The sequence below is a fragment of the Ranitomeya imitator genome, chromosome 4, assembly GCF_032444005.1.
Source record: "Ranitomeya imitator isolate aRanImi1 chromosome 4, aRanImi1.pri, whole genome shotgun sequence".
NCBI lineage: Eukaryota > Metazoa > Chordata > Amphibia > Anura > Dendrobatidae > Ranitomeya > Ranitomeya imitator.
In genome coordinates this window covers 3,901,820-3,920,448 of record NC_091285.1, presented here as the reverse complement: position 1 = coordinate 3,920,448, position 18,629 = coordinate 3,901,820, and the positions used below count along the sequence as shown (strand labels likewise).

General features: G+C 47.7%; 1 protein-coding gene and 1 long non-coding RNA gene across 2 annotated transcripts in view; one reads left to right on the top strand and one right to left on the bottom strand.

The window, feature by feature from the left end:
* Window positions 1–13,551, top strand: part of KCNJ8 (potassium inwardly rectifying channel subfamily J member 8) — a 36,947-nt gene extending 23,396 nt beyond the window's left edge. Inside the window, exon 3 of the mRNA XM_069762779.1 lies at window positions 12,084–13,551. Coding sequence (XP_069618880.1) covers window positions 12,084–12,975 — 892 coding nt within the window. The 3' untranslated portion in view covers window positions 12,976–13,551. The remainder of the gene's footprint in view (window positions 1–12,083) is intronic.
* LOC138674941 (uncharacterized) lies at window positions 13,541–14,681 on the bottom strand. Its single transcript, XR_011320620.1, has 2 exons — window positions 14,273–14,681; window positions 13,541–13,670 (listed from the first exon to the last, which is right to left on the bottom strand). It is a non-coding gene; the product is annotated as an uncharacterized lncRNA (long non-coding RNA).
* Between the last annotated feature and the right edge of the window lie 3,948 nt (window positions 14,682–18,629).

Below are 18,629 nucleotides of genomic sequence, written 5' to 3'. Positions count from 1 at the left end.
TACTACGTGGCTGGGCAATATACTACGTGGCTGGGCAATATACTACGTGACTGGGCAATATACTACGTGGCTGTGCAATATAGTATGTGGCTGGGCAATATACTACGTGGTTGGGCAATATACTACGTGGCTGGGCAATATACTACGTGGCTGGGCAATATACTACGTGGCTGTGCAATATAGTATGTGGCTGGGCAATATACTACATAGCTGGGCAGTATACTACGTGGCTGGGCAATATACTATGTGGCTGGGCAATATACTATGTGGCTGGGCAATATACTACGTGGCTGTGCAATATAGTATGTGGCTGGGCAATATACTACATAGCTGGGCAGTATACTACGTGGCTGGGCAATATACTATGTGGCTGGGCAATATACTACATAGCTGGGCAGTATACTACGTGGCTGGGCAATATACTACGTGGCTGGGCAATATACTACATGGCTGGGCAATATACTACGTGACTGGGCAATATACTACGTGGCTGTGCAATATAGTATGTGGCTGGGCAATATAGTATGTGGCTGGGCAATATACTACGTGGTTGGGCAATATACTACGTGGCTGGGCAATATACTACGTGGCTGGGCAATATAGTATGTGGCTGGGCAATATACTATGTGGCTGGGCAATATACTATGTGGCTGGGCAATATACTACATAGCTGGGCAGTATACTACGTGGCTGTGCAATATACTACGTGGCTGGGCAATATACTATGTGGCTGGGCAATATACTACGTGGCTGTGCAATATAGTATGTGGCTGGGAAATATACTACATAGCTGGGCAATATACTACGTGGCTGGGCAATATACTACGTGGCTGGGCAATATACTACGTGACTGGGCAATATACTACGTGGCTGTGCAATATAGTATGTGGCTGGGCAATATACTACGTGGTTGGGCAATATACTACGTGGCTGGGCAATATACTACGTGGCTGGGCAATATACTACGTGGCTGTGCAATATAGTATGTGGCTGGGCAATATACTACATAGCTGGGCAGTATACTACGTGGCTGGGCAATATACTATGTGGCTGGGCAATATACTATGTGGCTGGGCAATATACTACGTGGCTGTGCAATATAGTATGTGGCTGGGCAATATACTACATAGCTGGGCAGTATACTACGTGGCTGGGCAATATACTATGTGGCTGGGCAATATACTACATAGCTGGGCAGTATACTACGTGGCTGGGCAATATACTACGTGGCTGGGCAATATACTACATGGCTGGGCAATATACTACGTGACTGGGCAATATACTACGTGGCTGTGCAATATAGTATGTGGCTGGGCAATATAGTATGTGGCTGGGCAATATACTACGTGGTTGGGCAATATACTACGTGGCTGGGCAATATACTACGTGGCTGGGCAATATAGTATGTGGCTGGGCAATATACTATGTGGCTGGGCAATATACTATGTGGCTGGGCAATATACTACATAGCTGGGCAGTATACTACGTGGCTGTGCAATATACTACGTGGCTGTGCAATATACTACGTGGCTGTGCAATATACTACATAGCTGGGCAGTATACTACGTGGCTGGGCAATATACTACGTGGCTGGGCAATATACTACGTGGCTGGGCAATATACTACGTGGCTGGGCAATATACTACGTGACTGGGCAATATAGTATGTAGCTGTGCAATATAGTATGTGGCTGGGCAATATACTACGTGGTTGGGCAATATACTACGTGGCTAGGCAATATACTACGTGGCTGGGCAATATACTACGTGGCTGGGCAATATAGTATGTGGCTGGGCAATATACTATGTGGCTGGGCAATATACTATGTGGCTGGGCAATATACTACATAGCTGGGCAGTATACTACGTGGCTGTGCAATATACTACGTGGCTGGGCAATATACTACGTGGCTGGGCAATATACTACGTGGCTGGGCAATATAGTATGTGGCTGGGCAATATACTATGTGGCTGGGCAATATACTATGTGGCTGGGCAATATACTACATAGCTGGGCAGTATACTACGTGGCTGTGCAATATACTACGTGGCTGTGCAATATACTACGTGGCTGGGCAATATACTACGTGGCTGTGCAATATACTACGTGGCTGGGCAATATACTACGTGGCTGTGAAATATAGTATGTGGCTGGGAAATATACTACATAGCTGGGCAATATACTACGTGGCTGGGCAATATACTACGTGGCTGGGCAATATACTACGTGACTGGGCAATATACTACGTGGCTGTGCAATATAGTATGTGGCTGGGCAATATACTACGTGGTTGGGCAATATACTACGTGGCTGGGCAATATACTACGTGGCTGGGCAATATACTACGTGGCTGTGCAATATAGTATGTGGCTGGGCAATATACTACATAGCTGGGCAGTATACTACGTGGCTGGGCAATATACTATGTGGCTGGGCAATATACTATGTGGCTGGGCAATATACTACGTGGCTGTGCAATATAGTATGTGGCTGGGCAATATACTACATAGCTGGGCAGTATACTACGTGGCTGGGCAATATACTATGTGGCTGGGCAATATACTACATAGCTGGGCAGTATACTACGTGGCTGGGCAATATACTACGTGGCTGGGCAATATACTACGTGGCTGGGCAATATACTACGTGACTGGGCAATATACTACGTGGCTGTGCAATATAGTATGTGGCTGGGCAATATAGTATGTGGCTGGGCAATATACTACGTGGTTGGGCAATATACTATGTGGCTGGGCAATATACTACGTGGCTGGGCAATATAGTATGTGGCTGGGCAATATACTATGTGGCTGGGCAATATACTACATAGCTGGGCAGTATACTACGTGGCTGTGCAATATACTACGTGGCTGTGCAATATACTACGTGGCTGTGCAATATACTACATAGCTGGGCAGTATACTACGTGGCTGGGCAATATACTACGTGGCTGGGCAATATACTACGTGGCTGGGCAATATACTACGTGGCTGGGCAATATACTACGTGACTGGGCAATATAGTATGTGGCTGTGCAATATAGTATGTGGCTGGGCAATATACTACGTGGTTGGGCAATATACTACGTGGCTAGGCAATATACTACGTGGCTGGGCAATATACTACGTGGCTGGGCAATATAGTATGTGGCTGGGCAATATACTATGTGGCTGGGCAATATACTATGTGGCTGGGCAATATACTACATAGCTGGGCAGTATACTACGTGGCTGTGCAATATACTACGTGGCTGTGCAATATACTACGTGGCTGGGCAATATACTACGTGGCTGTGCAATATACTACGTGGCTGGGCAATATACTACGTGGCTGTGCAATATAGTATGTGGCTGGGAAATATACTACATAGCTGGGCAATATACTACGTGGCTGGGCAATATACTACGTGACTGGGCAATATACTACGTGGCTGTGCAATATAGTATGTGGCTGGGCAATATACTACGTGGTTGGGCAATATACTACGTGGCTGGGCAATATACTACGTGGCTGGGCAATATACTACGTGGCTGTGCAATATAGTATGTGGCTGGGCAATATACTACATAGCTGGGCAGTATACTACGTGGCTGGGCAATATACTACGTGGCTGGGCAATATACTATGTGGCTGGGCAATATACTATGTGGCTGGGCAATATACTACATAGCTGGGCAATATACTACGTGGCTGTGCAATATAGTATGTGGCTGTGCAATATACTACGTGGTTGGGCAATATACTACGTGGCTGGGCAATATACTACGTGGCTGGGCAATATACTATGTGGCTGTGCAATATAGTATGTGGCTGGGCAATATACTACATAGCTGGGCAGTATACTACATGGCTGGGCAATATACTATGTGGCTGGGCAATATACTACGTGGCTGGGCAATATACTACGTGGCTGGGCAATATACTACGTGGCTGTGCAATATAGTATGTGGCTGGGCAATATACTACATAGCTGGGCAATATACTATGTGGCTGGGCAATATACTACGTGGCTGGGCAATATACTATGTGGCTGGGCAATATACTATGTGGCTGGGCAATATACTACATAGCTGGGCAGTATACTACGTGGCTGGGCAATATACTACGTGGCTGGGCAATATACTATGTGGACATGCATATTCTAGAATACCCCATGCGTTAGAATCGGGCCACCATCTAGTCCTCATATATTTCTACATTACAATAAAATCACCCCTCATCCTTCGCTTTTATATCTGAATAACCCCCAATGTGATTATGAGCCATCTTCTGCAGTTGAGTATCATTACTTTACAGGAGTTTAGTGTCATCTGCAAATATCGTAATTCTACTCTGAACGCCCTCTACAAGGTTGTTAATAAATATGTAAAAAAAGAAGAGGGCCCAATACTGACCCTTGTGGTACCTAATGCTGACCCTGTGTTTCCCCACTGATACCTGTTCCCCAATGCCAGCATGTTCCATTAATAACCATTCAGTTGTTAAATCAATTTCAAATACAGGGGCTTCTCACAAAATGAAAATATCATCAAAAAGTGAATTTATTTCAGTTCTTCAATACAAAAAGTGAAACTCATATATTCTATAGGCTCATTACACACAGAGGGATCTATTTCATGTGTTTATTTCTGTTAATGTTGATGATTATGGCTTACAGCCAATGAAAACTCAACAGTCATTATCTCAGTAAATTAGAATAATTAAGAATAAACACCTGTAAAGGCTCCTAAGTGTTTATAAAGGTATGTTAGTCTGTTTTAATAGGTCCACAATCATGGGGAAGACTGCTGACCTGACAGATGTCCAGAAGTCATCATTGACAGGACCGATCCCTCTCACGGCCATGTTGACGCCAGGTCATGAGGTGATGTGAGATCCTCGTGTAAGACGTCCATCCTGCGGTACTCGGAGATGTCTGCCGTGTGTCCTGCAGTACTCGGGGGTGTCTGCCATCCATCCTGCAGTACTCAGGGGTGTCTGCCGTCCATCCTGCGGTACTCGGGGGGTGTCTGCCGTTCGTCTTGCGGTACTCGGAGGTGCGTGCCATCCATCCTGTGCTACTCGGGGGTCTCTGCCATCCGTCCTGCAGTACTCTGGGTGTCTGCAGTCCATCCTGAGGTACTCGGGGTGTCTGCCGTCCATCCTGCGGTACTCGGGGGGTGTCTGGCGTCCCTCCTGCAGTACTCGGGGGGTGTCTGGCGTCCCTCCTGCAGTACTCGGGGGGGGTGTCTGGCGTCCCTCCTGCAGTACTCGGGGGGTGTCTGGCGTCCCTCCTGCAGTACTCGGGGGGAAGGGGGGGTGTCTGCAGCCCGTCCTGAGGTACTCGGGGGGGTGTCTGCTGTCCATCCTGAGGTACTCGGGGGTGTCTGCAGTCCATCCTGAGGTACTCGGGGGTGTCTGCAGTCCGTCCTGAGGTACTCGGGGGTGTCTGCAGTCCGTCCTGAGGTACTCGGGGGTGTCTGCAGTCCGTCCTGAGGTACTCGGGGGTGTCTGCAGTCCGTCCTGAGGTACTCGGGGGTGTCTGCAGTCCATCCTGAGGTACTCGGGGGTGTCTGCAGTCCGTTCTGCGGTACTCGGGGGTGTCTGCCGTCCATCCTGCGGTACTCGGGGGGTGTCTGCCATTCGTCTTGCGGTACTCGGAGGTGCCTGCCATCCATCCTGTGCTACTCGGGGGTCTCTGCCATCCGTCCTGCAGTACTCTGGGTGTCTGCAGTCCATCCTGAGGTACTCGGGGGTGTTTGGCGTCCCTCCTGCAGTACTCGGGGGTGTCTGGTGTCCCTCCTGCAGTACTCTGGGTGTCTGCAGTCCGTCCTGGCTGCCGAGTCAGACAGACAGAGGCCAGGAGACGGGGGAGCTGACGGAGGACGTGACAGTTTTGTCTATTCTGGCCACGTTTAGTCAAGGGTTTCAGGCAGCGTTAGAAGCTGATGACGTCCTGAAAGCTCTTAAAGAACAGGTGTCACAGCCTCCCATGGAGTCAGACTGCGAGCGGGTTGTCTGTGACCAGGGACTGCTGTACCGGGTAACAGTCTAGCAGGGTTCACCGGAGGTGTGGCCCAGGGATCGACAGTTAGTGGTACCTTATTCGTTCAGGGCGGAATTGTTGCGGATCGCACATGAGATCCGATGGCCGGATACTTTGGGATCGCTAAAACCAAGGCCAGGCTAGCCCAGCATTTCTACTGGCCTAAAATGGGGGCTGATGTGGCTGCCTACTGCCGTTGGCTTGACACCTGTCAGAGGGTGGGGAAGGCAGGGCTGCGCCCCAAAGCCCACTGGTGACTTTGCCCATCATTGAGGAGCCTTTCAAAAGGGTAGCTGTAGATCTCAGTGGACCGCTGTCCATTCCCAGCCGCTCCGGGAAACGCTTCATACTGACGGTAGTAGATTATGCCACCCGGTACCCGGAAGCTGTAGCTTTGTCGTCCATTCGGGCTGAGAAGGTGGCTACTGCCAAATGCTCACCGACCGAGGGACCCAGTTCATGTCGCAGCTGATGGAGTCCCTCTGTAATAAAATAAATGTACCACATCTGGTGGGCAGCCCGTACGACCTACAGACTAATGGCTTGTGCGAGCAGTTCAATGGCACCTTGAAGCAGATACTTAAGATGTTGGTCGATTCCAATGGGAGAGATTGGGAGCGGTACCTCCCACACCTGTTATTCGCCTATCTGGAGGTTCAACAGGCTTCTCCCCCTTTGCGCTCCTGTATGGGCGATGTGTGCAGGGGCCCCTGGCTCTGGTGAAAGAGGCATGGGAAGAGGACTTGGCCACCCCTGGAGTGTCAGTCATCGAGTATGTTGTGCGCTTCCGGGACAAGATGATGGCCTTGACGAGGCTGGTGCATGACAATATGGCACAAGCTTAGACTGATCAGAAGCGTTGGTACAACCAGAATCCTTGTGGACCTACCAGGTGGGTCAAAAGGTGAGGGTACTGGTCCCTGTACCACAGAACAAGCTTCAGGCGGCCTGGGAGGGCCCATACTTCGTGCCCAAGCAGATTAACGCCGTCATGTACCTGGTCACCATGGACCACAACCGTGGATGGAGGAATGCCTTCCATGTGAACATGATGAAGGCCCATCATTAGTGGGAGGCCTGCACCCTCCCCTTGTGCAACCTTTCCGAGGAAGGAGAAGCAGAAACCCTCCTGGATCTGCTCACCCAGGCTATGGCGGGTGGATCCATTGAGGATGTGAAGGTTGGCAACCAGCCCTCGGAGGACCAACAGTCCCAGCTGAGGGGTCACCCTACACCACTTCCGGGAGCTGTTCAGCAGCCTGCCCGGAAGGACATAGACAGCCGGCCATGACGTGAACACCGGTAATCACCCCCCAATCCGGCGTTCAGCATATTGTGTCTCTCTCAAGATGCAGCAGCACATGCGCCAAGAGATTGATGAAATGCTGAAGCTGGGGGTGATCCAAGTGTCCAGCAACGCGTGGGCTTCGCCCGTGGTCCTCGTCTCCAAAAAGGACCGAACAACCTGGTCCTCCGTGAGCTACAGGGGGCTCAATGCTGTGACCGTCACCGATGCGTTCCCCATACCACGCATCGATGACCTGCTCGACCAGTTGGCCGGGGCCAAGTACCTGATCATCATGGATCTGAGCCGGGGATATTGGCAGATTCCCCTGACCTGTGAGGCATGGGAATGCTATGCCTTTATTACTCCTTTTGGACTGTACGAGTCCACTGTGATGCCGTTTGGCATGAAGAATGCCCCTGCCACTTTTCAGTGGATGGTAAACACACTGCTCAAGGGACTTGAAGAGTATGCGACCGCGTACCTGGATGATATTGCCATCTTAACTGCCTCCTGGGAGGATCACCTAGAGCATCTGGCGCAGGTGCTTGGGCGGATCCAACGGGCAGGTTTGACCATCAAGCTGGAAAAATGCCATCTGGGCATGAGCAAGGTCCTCTACCTGGGTCACCGGGTAGGCGGGGTGTTCTGAAGCCAGAGCCTGGGAAAGTGGATGCCATTGCATCCTGGCCCACCCCCAGGACTAAGAAGCAGGTGATGTCCTTCCTGGGGACCGCCGGGTACTATAGTAACCAGGCAAAGCCCCTGATGGACCTCACCAAGAAGAAGCTGTCCGTCGCAGTTGACTGGACAGTCCCCTGCGAGACAGCTTCTCAGGCACTCAAAACTGCTCTCTAGCTTCCCAGTACCAAGCTTCTGACTTTGAACGGCTATTTATAGTACAGACAGACGCCGGTGACTATGGCCTCGATGCTGTGCTCAGTCACGTTAACTCGACGGGCCAAGAGCATCTCATCCTGTATCTGAGCAGGAGGCTTTTGCCAAGGGAGGTGGCCTACTCCATGATGGAAAAGGAATGCCTGGCAATCGTATGGGCCCTGCAGCGTCTGCAGTCCTACTTATACGGGCACCACATCACCATGGAGATGGACCACAACCCCTCAGCTGGTTACACATGGTCTCCGGGACGAATGGGAGGTTGCTACGCTGGAGACTCGCTCCAGCAATACCATTTCGCCATTCGCCACAAAAGGGGGTGGGACCATGGCAATGATGACGGATTATCCCGGCAAGGGGAGGTTGCGGAATGTGATACCCCCTAGCGCCCTCTACAGCAGGGGTGTGAGGGACAAGGAAGACTCCATTTTGGATTTATGAATTCAGGCCCCATAGATTATCCAGAGATCTCCCTCTACTCCTGAAGGGTGAGACCCCCCACCCTTGGGAAAAGTACACAATTCCCAAAAGAGCAGAACTTTTTGCCAAATGGCCCGAAAATTACAAGCCTAATGTTAATGGAGGCAAGGAGGAACAGAGCTAGGACCCCCTGCTGTCCTGTGTGTGCAAGGCAGCCAACATCAAGGGAAACATCTAGACTCTTTGGCACTGACATCTAGAGATGAATTATGAAAGTACTGTGCATCTCAGGGTTAAGTCCAGTGTACCACCAGAACCCTGGGAGCCCCCTGCACACACCCTTGCGTTTTATATTTCTCTAGCTGTGCCCGATACCGAGCTATCGAGACCGGCTCTCCAGAACCACTTAGCCGACCCAAATTTGGACTCTCTGTATCGGTCCAGCCCCAATGAACCCGATGACGAGAATTCACTCCAACCCAGAGCGGCGGTGGCAAATATGGGAGGGGCGCACTAAGGGTTAAAAGCTAGCTACACACCTGTAGCCCCATCTTTGTTCTGCCATGGATGCCACATCACGTCACATGTGGAGACTTACCAGGAGCTAAGACAGCGCCTGTGGATACAAGAGCTTCCCTCCATCCACAAGTGATAAGAACCGGTAACGTGACACATACGGCTAGCTGCTATCCCAACCTGTATCCTCCCCTTGGGTATGTGCACACGTCAGGATTTCTTGCAGAAATTTCCTGAAGAAAACTGGAAATTTTCTGCAAGAAATCCGCATTTTTTTTTTTTGTGTTTTTTTTGTGTTTTTTTGCGTTTTGCAAGCGTAATTAGCTTGCAGAATGCTAAAGTTTTCCAAGCGATCTGTAGCATCGCTTGGAAAACTGACTGACAGGTTGGTCACACTTGTCAAACACAGTGTTTGACAAGTGTGACCAACTTTTTACTATAGATGCAGCCTATGCCGCATCTATAGTAAAAGATAGAATGTTTAAAAATAATAAAAAATATTAAAAAAATGGTTATACTCACCCTGCAGACAGCCGATCTCCTCAGCGGCGTCCATTCCTATAGATGGTGTGTGTGTGCAGGACCTTCGATGACGTCGTGGTCACGCGACCAATCACAGGACCGCGACGTCATCGCAGGTCCTTCACACAGACCATCTATAGGAACAGAATCGGCAGCATGCACTGATGAGAGGCGGGAGGACTCCGGGGCCATCAGAGGGTAAGTATATGACTATTTTTTATTTTAATTCTTTTTTTTTACTAATTATATGGTGCCCAGTCCGTGGAGGAGAGTCTCCTCTCCTCCACCCTGGGTACCAACCGCACATAATCTGCTTACTTCCCGCATGGTGTGCACAGCCCCATGCGGAAAGTAAGCAGATCAATGCACTCCTAGGTGTGCGGAATCCCGAATTCCGCATTTTTAATGAACATGTTGCTTTTTTTTCCGCAATGCGATTTTTTTCGCGGAAACAAAAGCAACATTTGCACTAGAAATGCGGAATACACTGTAATTAATAGGAGGCATATGTAAGCATTTTTATCACGTTTTTATAGCGAAAAAACGTGAAAAAAACGCGAAAAATACTGAACGTGTGCACATGGCCTTTATCTGTACCTCTGGCTGTAATCTCTGTATATTACTCTGTATATATGTGTATTATCTAGTTTGCCTTTTGGCAATTAAAATATCAATTAATTTTGGGCTGCTCTTTTATCTAGAAACCCGATTTCTCACACCTGTGAGTCCGGCTAGTACTTATACGCTACCTGAGGTTGGTTTCTGACCAGATATAAGCTTAACGGACCGGGCTTATATCTAACGAGGAACTGGTGGCAGCACACCGTCCTGGTGTTATTGGAGGATCCTGGCAGTGATGGATCGGAGGTTTATATCTATATTCCTGACCTGGGACTGCTGGTATATATACTGCCCTCACCTCATAGTGCCCCAATAACCAGAATGTGATAGGGCAGCCTCTCCGGTGACTACTTATCATAGGTACAGTTCCATGACTGACCTGAGGGTAAGGGGGGCGCCAGAGAGCTGTGACTGTAAGCTCTGCCACAGATTGGTGACAGCGGGGGCATATCCGTATCCCCCGGCTCCTCCCTTGTGTGTGTGTGTGATTTTCCTTACACTTTCCTTCAGTATTATTTCCTCATCTTATAGTATTTATTCGTCTCCTCCATCTTGTATTATTTTATTGTCTCCTCCCTCTTGTATTATTTATCCTTTCCTCGCTCTTGTATTTTCTCCTCACTCCTGTATGATTTATTCACCTCCTTTTCCCTGTTGTATAAATCCCTCGCCACCTCCTCACTCTTGTCATATTTCCTCGTCTCCTCCCTCTTGAGTCATTTCCTCATCTTTTCTCTCTTGCATTATTTCCTCATTTCCTCCCGTTTGTATTATTTCCTAGTCTCCTCCCTCTTGTGTTATTTCCTCCCTCTTGTTTTAGTTCTTTTTCTCCTCCATTTTGTATTTGTTCCTCCTCTCCTCCTTGTATTATTTCCTCGTCTCCTCCCTCTTGTATTATTCCCTCGTCTCCTCCCTCTTGTATTATTCCCTTGTCTCCTCCCTCTTGTATTATTCCCTTGTCTCCTCCCCCATGTTTCCTCCCTCTTGTATTATTCCCTCGTCTCCTCCCTCTTGATTATTACCTCGTCTCCACCCTCTTGTATTATTCCCTCGTCTCCTCCCTCTTGTATTATTCCCTCGTCTCCTCCCCCATGTTTCCTCCCTCTTGTATTATTCCCTCGTCTCCTCCCTCTTGTATTATTTCCTCCTCTCCTCCCCCATGTTTCCTCCCTCTTGTATTATTCCCTCGTCTCCTCCCTCTTGTATTATTCCCTCGTCTCCTCCCTCTTGTATTATTCCCTTGACTCCTCCTTCCCTCTATCCCACCCACTGTCACCCAGCTGGCGGCCTCAGTGTCCTTCAGCTCCATGGTACCATCCACCCCTCCTCTACCTCAGCGCTCACCTGCTCCGTGATCCGCACTCTCCTCTCCACATTGTCTATAGATCTCGGTGTTGTCAGCTGTTCATTTATATGCAGTTCCTCACATCTGGCACAGCAGTCTGCACCCTCACACGGCTGCTCAAGGACTGCATGCATGTGACCGCATGTGACCGGACTCAGCGCACCCCGGACTGAGGTCACACTGGACTGAGGTCACACCACACTGAGCGTACACCGGACTGAGGTCACACCGGACTGAGCGTACACCGGACTGAGCGTACACCAGACTGAGGTCACACCGGACTGAGCATACACCACACTGAGCGCACACCACTCCCCACTCGCTCACTCCCTATATCAGATGATTTAAATACAGCTGCTTTTCCTTTAGCTGCAATACAACCTACAACTGACTGATCTGTCCCCGTAATGGCAGTGACATCCATAGTGACCACCATGTTTTCCCTCCTCCAGGTCGTTCACTGCCGCGTTCCTCTTCTCCATCGAGGTGCAGGTGACCATTGGCTTTGGGGGGCGGATGATGACAGAAGAGTGCCCCCTCGCCATCTCCCTCCTGATCATGCAGAACATTGTGGGTCTGATCGTTAACGCCATCATGTTGGGCTGTATCTTCATGAAGACGACACAGTCGCACCGTCGGGCCGAGACCCTAATCTTCAGCCGCCATGCTGTTATTGCCGTGAGGAACGGGAAGCTTTGCTTCATGTTCCGGGTCGGAGATCTGCGTAAGAGCATGATTATTAGCGCATCTGTGAGGATTCAGGTGGTCAGGAAGACCGTTACGCCAGAAGGAGAGATCATCCCCATCCATCAGATCGATGTCCCGGTGGACAACGCCATAGAGAGCAACAACATCTTCCTGGTGGCGCCGCTGATTATCAGTCATGTGATAGATAAGAGGAGTCCCCTGTATGACATCTGCGCCTCCGACCTGTCCACCCAGGACCTGGAGGTCATTGTTCTTCTAGAGGGGGTGGTGGAGACCACAGGGATTACCACCCAGGCCAGAACCTCGTATGTCACTGAGGAGATCCTGTGGGGTCATCGCTTCATGCCCATTGTCTCCGAGGAGGAAGAGGTCTACTCTGTGGACTATTCCAAATTTGGTAACACAACCAAAGTGGCAACTCCCCGCTGCAGCGCCCGCGAACTGGATGAAAAGCCCTCCATATTGATACACACTCTCCAGAAGAGCGAGCTCTCCCACCAGAACTCTCTGAGGAAGCGCAACTCCATGAGGAGAAACAACTCTATGCGGCGCACCAACTCCATGAGACGCAACAACTCGGGACTCATTGTGCCCAAAGTGCAGTTCATGGCCCCAGAGCAGAGCAAGGAGACATGACAGACGCGCCCTGTCGTCCTCCATCACTCGCCACTGTCCTCCATACTGGTTTCCCGCTATCGCCTATCTTCTGCCTTTTCCGTACTCCTCTCCCATCCTTTTCCTCCTCTTTCTTTCACCCTTTGCACCTTCCTCCAATGTCTTCCATCTTCCTTCACTTTCTCCACTCTTCTCTGCCTTCCACCACTCTTAACACTATTCTACCATTTTCCTCCTCACTTCTCTGCCTTTTTCCACATTCCACCATCTTTCACCCTTTTCCTCCTTTCTCTTCTCATTTTCATCATCCTGAACCATAAAGGTTGTCTTTGCCTCTTCCACCTTCCTCTTCTTCCAGTATCTTCCTGCACATTCTCCACCTTCTCCATTTTCTCCTGCCTCTTCCACCTTCTTCTGCCTCTTCCATCAACCGCCATCTTCCTTTTCCTTCCACCATCTTCCTCCCTCTGCCTCGTCCACCTTCCTTCTTTTTCCCCCCACTTCGTCCACCTCTCCTACCCTCCCCTCCATATTGTATCGTTACTTCTAGAATGAGTGAATGTTTTCTGCTGCAATTATTAAATGATTTACCCACAATCCTTGTGTTTATTTTTTTCATGGAAGATGTAAGGATGGTCTACAGGGGGCGCCACGGGAGCTGATCTATGTGGAGACATCTCTGGAGTTTCTCTTGGCTTTTTTTTTGGTTTCAAAAACTGTATAAAAAAAAAAAAACAAGAGTGAATAAACATCCAGAGCATTATACAGTGCATAAAGCTATAGTATATACACATATATTGTGATATTTTTATACATATTAGTCCAAATTATTTAACAGAACACATTGAGCACAATGATAAACACACAGGGCCTGCCAGATGATAAAACCAGACCACAAACAATGTACAGTTCAAAATATATATTTATACAAAAAAGGAATAAAAACATCCATATAATACAATCTCATAATGTGGAAAAATACCTCCGAACCAATGTCTGGTTTAAAGTGCGGTGCATATAAGCTAAACAACAACCCCTCTTGGGTACTAGTATGGTAAATATAAATAAATTTATTTCTGGTTGTTGTTGCTTAATTATAAATCTGTAGGTCAGCCTGAAGCAAGACATTCAGTCAATTAACGTGTCCATGTGTTAGCACAATTTACTTGAACGCCAGCCAATAAGGCTTGAATGGACTAATAATACGTCAAGACTTACTACCATAATAAAGCCTCTATATGACACTAATGACTAAGAAAGCAGGCAATGCTACCATATATTCGGCTAGCTAAGATGTAAAGCAGAAGACCATAATTACCTCTATGCACACACACGAGACCAGCATATACCCCTACGCGCGTTTCGATATGTTCTTCCTCTGGGGGCGTATAGTAGGGAGGGGAAGGAGGGCTATTTAAGACACCATCAGCCAATCATCCATTCTCCGGCATTACCACGTGTGAATACAAATGTCAGCATTACATCCGGAGCGCCGGATCAGTGATGACGCACCGCTACGTTGCCTAGTAACCATGACGCTCCCCTAACACGCCCATCAGCATAATGCGCAACTGCAAGCAAACGGCCTATCATAGTTACCCATCGCCCAAAGCTCTGTATAAAGAGCACAAGAGCGATCGTGATATAGCTGATTCAGCTTACCAAGCAACCATAACAATTAAAAGTTATTCCATATACTCAGCGCCTCATCCGGAACGCCGGATCAATGATGACATACTGCTACGTTTCCTAATGACGAAGATGCTTTCCTGACTCGAAGGATTCAATGATCTTAAACACGCCCTTCTGCTAGTGCGCAACTGCAAGAGAACGGCCGAACAGCCGTGAGCTTAATCACCGATCATCCAAGGCTCTACATAGAGAGCGCAAGAGCGGTAGTGGCGTAAATGATTCAGGTTGCCAAGTAACCATGACGCTGAATAGTCAATCCGCATGATCCACACCACAGAATACACCACCACCTATCAAAAATGCAGCACCACAGCCATAGATCAACCCGGCAAACAAAATCGCCATAAGTAAGTTGAATCATCTATTACCAATACAATGCATCCAAAATTCATGTATGCTACGCCATTTAACTACGTTACTATAAGGTGAAAATTCTGCACATTACCGACCGCAAATGGGATCCTATGAAATCGGAAGAATAACATGATTGTCGCAATTCACCGCAAAGGGGATCACTATAATATATTAACCCAAAACCAAATTAGACATAAGGATAATAAATAATGAGGAATAATAAGTGGGAAATAAAAAACAAAAATAAAAAATAAAAGATGAAAAATAAAAAAATAATACATAATACAAAATACAAAGACATCGTGCCCACACAAGACATAAATATCACCACCCCCATAGGGATGGACAATCATCTCAATACTTGTGTCGAAAGGCATAAATACATGCACATTTGAAAAAGTGATTGTGTATAAGTCAGCGTGGGAATAATGGCGCATGTATAACCGGGGCCTCAGCTATAAAGGATCCACGCACCTCCGGAGGTGGCGGGACCCACATCCCAGCCCAATTATGGGGTGAGGTGGGGGACACCCGCCTGTACCAGAAGCGAGAGGGTCCAGCCTTAGTGCCAGTACCATGCGCACATCCCAACGCTGTACGTGGACATGTGCAAATAAGTGTTAATGTGATGACAAATACATCATACATGATATTTATCTAAAGCAATATACTAAACACATAGGGTAGTATTGCAAGAAAAAACCTACCCTATTAGGGCAATCTATAATAAGGTGCTCATGTGCTAAAGTGATTAAACCAAACATTTATATTGAATTAATAATGACGATCCCCCACGGCTTTCCATGATGTCCGTTATTAGAAAGAGCACCATCTCCAAATTCTTCTAAGTCTGTATCCATTTTTCAATCAACCAGAGTTGATACATAGTGTTAGGGCCTTGAGCGTAGTAAATATATGGCGTCCATAAATTTTCAATTACACATGCACCATCACAAAACCAATTAAGCCAGAGCCGGAGATTGAACAATGATTGGTGTCAGATGAACTAAAGACATATAAAGAGAGAAATAAAAACAATTAAAACCATAACCAATAAACCCACTGAATCCCCTAAAACTGTATCAGATAGATGACAGCAAGAATGTTAATTACAAAAAAGCCCCAAAGCCAAGACTTTCATTTAAACCCTGAGGGGCCATGGTACCTAATCTATAAATCCACCGGCTCTCCACTTGAGCCAGGGTCCTACCAATGTCCCCTCCTCGTATTCCCATGGTTACAGAGTCTATGCCCCTTATTACCAATCCAACCGTACTGCATGCATGATATTTCTTAAAATGTCTTGGCAACGTTTTTAGGCTTGTTTCGTCCTCCACTGTTCTGGCCTTTTCTATATCCCTGCAGTGTTCTTTAATTCTCGGGAAGTAAGACCGATATAAATTTTCCCACAGGGGCAGGTGGCATGATAAATTACTCCCCTAGTTGAACATGTTATGTGTTTTCTGATGTTATATTTCTTTGTACCGTCAAAATTTAACAAAATCTTAGATTTAATAGTATTAGAGCAGGCCTTACATAGACGGCATGGATAAAAACCAGCATTGGCAACATCTGCTAATTTCTTGTTTAAACTGGTTGGATTGTAGAAACTGTGAACCAGAGTATCGGACAAATTCTTAGACCTTCTGGCAGTAATTTGTGCTTTTATGGGCAGGACTTTTTTAAGAACTGGGTCGGTAAATAGAACACTCCAGTGTTTTTCTATAACCTCCCGAAACTGATGCCATTTATTATGGTAGGTGGTGATCATTCTGACTTGATCATCCGCCTTTTTACTGCCAACCTGCCCAGCTGTCCCGTATAATAGATCGACCCTTGATTTTTGGTTTCCTCTCGCATATCCCCTTCTAATGCTTCTTCTGCTGTAGCCTCTTTGTTGAAAGCGTTCAGCGAGGTCTCTGGATTGTTCCAGAAAATCCTCAGATTTGGTGCATATCCTTTTAGCTCTCAAAAATTGTCCCACTGGAATACCCCTAATTGTTGCCTGTGGGTGGGACGATGTAGCATGCAGAAATGAGTTTGAAGCAGTAGGTTTCCTGTAAAGATTGGTGTAAAGATATCCTCTTTAATCAACACCAATAGTGAGATCGAGAAAGTCAATTTTTCTGCCGTATTGAAAGGTAAGTTTGATGTTACTGTCGCTGTTATTAAACTCGTATTTTCTATAAATAAAATATATATTTTGAACTGTACATTGTTTGTGCTCTGGTTTTATCATCTGGCAGGCCCTGTGTGTTTAACATACAGTTAGGTCCATATATATTTGGACAGAGACAACATTTTTCTAATTTTGGTTATAGACATTACCACAATGAATTTTAAACAAAACAATTCAGATGCAGTTGAAGTTCAGACTTTCAGCTTTCATTTGAGGGTATCCACATTAAAATTGGATGGAGGGTGTAGGAGTTTCAGCTCCTTAACATGTGCCATCCTGTTTTGAAAGGGACCAAAAGTAATTGGACAGATTCAATAATTGTAAATAAAATGTTCATTTTTAGTACTTGGTTGAAAACCCTTTGTTGGCAATGACTGCCTGAAGTCTTGACCTCATGAACATCACCAGACGCTGTTTCCTCCTTTTTGATGCTCGGCCTTCACTGCGGTGGTTTTCAGTTGCTGTTTGTTTGTGGCCTTTCTGCCTGAAGTTTAGTCTTTAACAAGTGAAATGCTGCTCAATTGGGTTGAGATCAGGTGACTGACTTGGCCATTCCAGAATATTCCACTTCTTTGCTTTAATAAACTCCTGGGTTGCTTTGGCTTTATGTTTTGGGTCATTGTCCATCTGTAGTATGAAACGACGACCAATCAGTTTGGCTGCATTTGGCTGGATCTGAGCACACAGTATGGCGGCTCTGTATACCTCAGAATTCATTCGGCTGCTTCTGTCCTGTGTCACATCATCAATAAACACTAGTGACCCAGTGCCACTGGCAGCCATGCATGCCCACGCCATCACACTGCCTCCGCCGGGTTTATGCATGCCCGCGCCATCACACTGCCTCCGCCGGGTTTATGCATGCCCGCGCCATCACACTGCCTCTGCCGGGTTTATGCATGCCCGCGCCATCACACTGCCTCCGCCGGGTTTATGCATGCCCGCGCCATCACACTGCCTCCGCCGGGTTTATGCATGCCCACGCCATCACACTGCCTCTGCTGGGTTTATGCATGCCCGCGCCATCACACTGCCTCCGCCGGGTTTATGCATGCCCGCGCCATCACACTGCCTCCGCCGGGTTTATGCATGCCCGCGCCATCACACTGCCTCCGCCGGGTTTATGCATGCCCGCGCCATCACACTGCCTCCGCCGGGTTTATGCATGCCCGCGCCATCACACTGCCTCCGCCGGGTGTTACAGATGATGTGGTATGCTTTGGATCATGAGCTGTACCACGCCTTCACCATACTTCTCTCTTTCCATCATTCTGGTAGAGGTTGATCTTGGTTTCATCTGTCCATAGAATGTTCTTCCAGAACTGTGCGGCTTTTTTAGATGTTTTTTAGCCTTTTTCTTCTTGATGCTTATGAGCTGCTGCACCGTGCAGTGAACCCTCTGTATTTACTTTCATGCAGTCTTCTCTTTACGGAAGATTTGGATATTGAT